The 5,727-nt window shown below is 35.3% G+C and overlaps 1 protein-coding gene across 2 annotated transcripts; it reads left to right on the plus strand.

Moving 5' to 3' along the window:
- The first annotated feature begins 1,631 nt into the window (after positions 1-1,631).
- LOC110630672 lies at positions 1,632-5,492 on the plus strand. Of its 2 annotated transcripts, XM_021778202.2 has the most exons (5): positions 1,632-1,787; positions 3,242-3,499; positions 3,878-4,029; positions 4,743-4,879; positions 5,068-5,492. In XM_021778202.2, exons 2-5 carry the CDS (start codon positions 3,249-3,251, stop codon positions 5,233-5,235), a joined length of 708 nt encoding a protein of 235 aa, XP_021633894.1. In that variant the 5' UTR covers positions 1,632-1,787; positions 3,242-3,248; the 3' UTR covers positions 5,236-5,492. The 2 variants fall into 2 exon arrangements, with proteins under 2 accessions (XP_021633894.1, XP_043805968.1); XM_043950033.1 differs by lacking the exon at positions 1,632-1,787 and having other exon boundaries at positions 3,357-3,499; positions 3,870-4,029.
- Positions 5,493-5,727: the final 235 nt, after the last annotated feature.

Here is a 5,727-nt window from a genome sequence, read left to right on the forward strand (position 1 = left end):
TCGGGGGCCAAAGGTGCCTCCGCAAACCCCCCATGTTCGGCGGCCAAACTTGAGGTTCGGCGGCCGAACCTGGATTTTCCTCCTTGGTCTTTTTCTTTCAAAACTCAATTTTCTTTCTTCAATAAAACCATAAAACATGTAAAACATTTTATAAAAACATATTTCACCCTTCTAGAGGGTTCCGACATCCGAGATTCCGCCGGAAAGTGGGAATTCCGATGCCGGAGTCTAGCCGGATATTACATTCTTCCCCCCTTAAGAACATTCGTCCCCGAATGTTCAACACACAAGCATAGCATGGCACAAACATAAGCATACATGCCAACAAGGAAGCACATAACAACAAAAACACTAACCTTAAAAGAGATAAGGGTATTGCTGGAGTATGGACTCCCGTGTCTCCCAGGCACATTCTTCAATGTTGTGGTGATTCCAAAGGACTTTCACCATCGGGATTTCCTTGTTCCTCAGCTTCCTGATCTGCGTGTCTATGATGTGCACCGGCTGCTGCTCAATATAAGTGAGATCTCCTAGGATCTCCTAGGATCTCCTAGGATCTCCACATCAGGCTCATTAAGAACTTTGCCCGGATCTGACATGAAATTCCGTAACATGAAAACATGGAAAACCGGATGGATTCTCTCCATTGAAGCAGGCAAATCCAGCTTGTACGATACATTCCCAATCTTCTGCAAGATTTCAAAGGTTCCGATGTACCGTGGAGCTAACTTATCTTTCTTCCCAAAACGAATCACCCATTTCATAGGAGACACCTTGAGCAACACCAAATCTCCCTCCTGAAACTCTACAAGCTTCCTGTGGACATCTGTATAGCTTTTCTGCCGACTCACAGCAGTCTTGATCTTTTCTCTGATAATGGGCACTACCCTGCTGGTGATCTCTACTAGCTCAGGCCCTGCCAAGACCCTTTCTCCAACTTCTTTCTAGCAGACAGGTGATCTGCACTTCCTTCCATACAAAGCGTCATATGGAGCCATCTCTATGCTAGCATGATAGCTGTTATTGTAGGCAAACTCCACCAAATAAGAGTCAGTGAAGGTGTTTTGTGATTATAATTTTCATTATAATTATGATAAATTAAAAAAAATTAATTTTTTAAAATTTTAAATTTTAAATATAAATATGACTTAATATAAATATTTAATTTTTTTATTTAATAAATTTTTTAAGCAATAATTTTATGTGATGATATGACATGTGAATAAAATTTTTTTTAATCAAAATAAATTAAGATAAATAGTTAAAATTAGAACAAATATAAAAGGACTGATCTTATTATTTAAAATTTTAAAATTATGATATAAATATAAAAAATAAAAAATGTTTTTTTTTTTTTCGATATTCCTTCCAAAAATCTATATAATGAACCTGTTATTGTATGATTTTTTAAATGAAAGAAATAGACTGAAGATGGAATAATTTTGTTTTTTCAAAGGTAAGGTAATCGGGAGAGAAATAGCTGGGGAATTTTTTTTTTTAATTTTTATTAATGTGAATACCTATAATAACATATAAAAAAATTATGATATTTAAATTAAATAGGAATTTTAAGAAATGAATCGAAGTTAAAAAGTGTATATATATATACATATATACTGGTCTTAAATAATTTATTTTTGAGGTAACGGAGGCCTCACGATTCCATCATCTTCAGCCGCCGTCTCCCACTCTCTTCAACCACGACAACCCCATAATTTCAGCTGAAGCCGGAAACAGGCGTCTCTCGTCTCTTTATCTCTCTCTCTATCTCTTCCTCTATATTTCAGGTAAAATTGTATTCTATTTCTACTTCAATTTAATTCACCTTTGGCTTAGTTTTTATCACTGTTTCTCTGTTCTACTTCGCAGTTCAGCAATTCCGCTTTCACTTCCCTTGCCTTTTTAGTTATTCGAATTGTCCGAATTTATAGGATTATATCTCTTCCCTCTCCTTCTCTGTATCTATGTTTAATGCTATCAAGGGGAAATTTACCAATTTTTTATTCACTCCATCAAAATATTTCATGGATTTTTATTTTTGATTCATTTGAAGTTTGTTTCTTCACTCAGTAGAACTGAGATTGTGTAGTGGGTGCGTTGAGTGTTGCCTAGCATGCAACTGCATTCTCATCTTTTAATTTGCACGAATAGGGATTGTCTTTCTTTTCCTGTTAGGTGTTAACCCATATTGTTTCTGGCCTTTTCAACAAAATAAACTCACAAATCAGACTAGTTGCAAATGCTCATCTAGTTCTCAATTTGCCACATGTATAACTTCTCACAACTGGGTTCTTAATGTTCTCAATATGAACCATGATTCCATACAGTGCCTTCAGTTGTCCATCAAGGTACTGTTTTTATTCTTCACATGCATTATAATGCCATGTGAATTTCGACGGAAGGACGGGCGTTTTGTGTAGTGACTGACCGTTACGATCTTTTACCAATTATAATATTTTTACTCCGTTTCTTGAGATAAGGATGCACATTTGTTTCAACTAGGCTGGTTATTAATGCAATCTGAGCTTGAAATTCTGTGACATGCTTGTCATTGATAGCGCCTAGTGAACCTTTATATGGAATCTAGCCATACAATCAGGATCAGTTGGGGGAATCTTATATTCTCCATGCTTACTTTGTGTGGTGATTTATTCCCCAATCTCTATCTGGTTGGGCAACGTGTATGTATACCCTTATAGCCTATATGAAGTTACATTTCGATACTTTTATTTATTTATTTATTCATTTTAAATGATTATCCAAATTGCGTGCGGTTGTCGAAGCCGGTAAGCCACAGGGAATTGATACTTAACTATTTTCCTTATCAAGACCAATTAAATAAACTGAAAGTAAAATAAAAAGGGGGGTTTTGAGAGTGATGAGTTAAATTAATACTGAAAGTAATAAAGTAAAGTAAATAATTAAAGTAAAGAAATTCAATAATGAGAAAAGCTCTAGTTACAGAATTGGATCCACTTTAGTTGTTGGGATTGATCATTAACACTTAGGTTCCTTTGTTTGATTCAATAAAGGTGAAAGACGCATTTCTTGTATTCAAATGGTTTTCTAATTGGATCCACAGAATTAGGCAGAAAAAGTGTAAATTAACATTAATAACAACATGATAAAATGGTCTAAATCCATTTTATTTTTTTCTTGTATTCAAATGGTTTTCTTTCATTTCCTTCTTATTTATTTATTTATGTGAATGCTCTTTATCTGGTTCTGGGATTCTTTGCAGACTTCTAATGACAAATAATGAGAATGACGCTCTAGTATTGGCTGATAATGCATTTGGGAAGCTTCCTGATCATCTCCTGATAGAAATTTTCATCAGAGTTCCCATATCAGAGTGGGCTCAAATATCATGTGTTAAAAAGCAGTGGGCTAATCTATTTCGTGGAGAATGCTTGTGGCAAGCTGCTCTTAACAGAAATTATCCCTTTGCAGGCGAAGCTAAAAGATGGCCTGGACCCATACCTCAAGGGTTGAGCAGAAGGTGAGTTTTAATGACCTCTCAGCATTTCTTCTTCTTTCCTGCTCTTTCACCATTGGTTCAATTAGGGTCTGCCGAAACCTTGAATTTTCAGGGAGCACATACACTACTTTGGCAGACCTATAATATGGGTATCTTCTTATCATTAAATTATTTTAAAATGTCAACTCTAAAAGTTTGCATTTGACTCACTAAGCCATAACTTCTTAAGCTGAGATAGATTCCAAATCTATTGTCCATTATATGTGGAATACAAAAGAGCTTCAGCATTGAAACATTAATAAGGTTGGGATGTCTGTAGATCCCTTGTCTCAAAGAGCTAATTGACAGGACCAGTTCTATTGTCATTCTGATATTCTGATTTTGATCTAAGCATTTCAGGAGATACACAGCTTTATATGTCAGTAAACACATCTTTGAACTGGATGGTGAGATAGATGAGATTGTGGGTCATACTTATTTGTTTCTCAAAGAGCAACTTGAACTTTCCACAATGCCACCTCCCTCTGGCATTCTTCATGGAACCATAATAGGTGTGCCCTCTTCTTTCACTTTCATTCTTCGTGCATTTGTGATTGTAACCTTCATGTATTTTTCAAATTAAGCTAAATACATTTTATCTTTAATCATAAATTGAGTATTGATACCCAAATAACATATTCATCAAAGATGGAAGGTGATATCAGTTTCCTTGAAGCAGCTATCGCCCCTCCTACTAGTTCATGGAGGTGTCTGTAGAGAATATGTAACTTATAAAAGGCAGGAAAAGTTGTTAGGGGGTTGAAGTTATTAACTGAGCTGAAAAACAGTTATGAGATGTTTGTTAAGCTCACAGGTAGGTGATGAGTGCTGCTGTATAATGTATTTAAAGAACCTAATATGATTCAAAGAGATTGCTTTTTTGATTCTCTGGTATACTTTCTTTCAGTGTCTCGTAATTTTGGAGATAATTTTGCACTTTCTTATAATTGCCTTAATAAGTGAAACTGTTTCATGACTAGCTGTGATCACTAATAGATGCAGTTCTATCCATTTTAATGCCAATTTCGTAGAAACATGAAAATGCAGAGCACCATATCCACTAGTGAAATCCTATCTTGACAGCTAAACCATTGAAACTGAACTTGATTGTGTGGAATAATGGGGCTTTATGTGGGAAATCAATCTTATCTTGATAATTAAAATTCATTTGTGCTGTGACAATAAGCCAAGTTTTGAGTACATATTTGACTCTGAATTTTAGCAGATCAATTTATTGCTTGTGGGAAATCAAGAGATTCTGCCCATGAGCTTGCTTCCCAGATCTGGCTAGCTGTTCTTGATAATTTGGAAGAAAATGAGCACACATTTGTCTTACTTAAACGCCTTGCACAAGAGGGGGATGTAAGTTGCAATCTGATTTTCTGTCATTATCACTTTTATAATCCATACAAAATTAGGGATGCCTTTAGGGTAAAAAATGGGCAAAATGGTTTAGCACTTGCTACATGTTCTTTATAATGACTTGTGTTGTCATGAGGTGTGATTCGGTAATGTTAGTTATTTTCTGGCTGGCCTCTATTTTTGTACAGGTTTTTCTTCCATACCCATATGCAAAATCCATTAAAGTGCAATGGAGGGTTTTTGAGAAGCTTTTCACTGATTTCCGTGACTGCTTCAATCATGTAGATTATTATGATGTACTGGCTTGTGCAAAGACCAGGTTCCAGCCAATACCTTCTGCTTGGTTGGGTTACTAGATCACTTCCCAAATTCAATATCTGGACCACACTGTTAATGTTCATACTAATGCAACTGGTCTGTTGCAGTAAGTCCTGTTGTTTCTTGTTTTATTTATCATAAAGGAAACTGTATATTTTGGCAATAATCTTCCTTTCTTGCCTTCTCTTAGCTGGATGAAATAACAAATGTATATGATTTGATCCATGTTGGTCCATTACTACTGTAATGTGATTGAAAAAAATCAAGTGGGTATCTTGGCAACAGTTGTTTTTAACTGCTTTTTTTTTTTTGGAAAAAGAAGAGTTTTTAGCTGATATTTGATTTAATGTGATGGAAGCTAAGCTTATTAGTTTACAGCTTAGATTCACTTCTATTTATACGTGGAGCTCGATAAATGCATAATGTAGTAGATGAATATGCAATTCGAAGTGTTGGATGGAGAGTTGGATAAAAAAATAAAAATAAAAAAAAGGAATAGAAACGGGGAAATTCTGGTGCTCCTTTGGGTT

This window comes from Manihot esculenta, chromosome 14 (genome assembly GCF_001659605.2).
Source record: "Manihot esculenta cultivar AM560-2 chromosome 14, M.esculenta_v8, whole genome shotgun sequence".
NCBI classification, from domain to species: domain Eukaryota; kingdom Viridiplantae; phylum Streptophyta; class Magnoliopsida; order Malpighiales; family Euphorbiaceae; genus Manihot; species Manihot esculenta.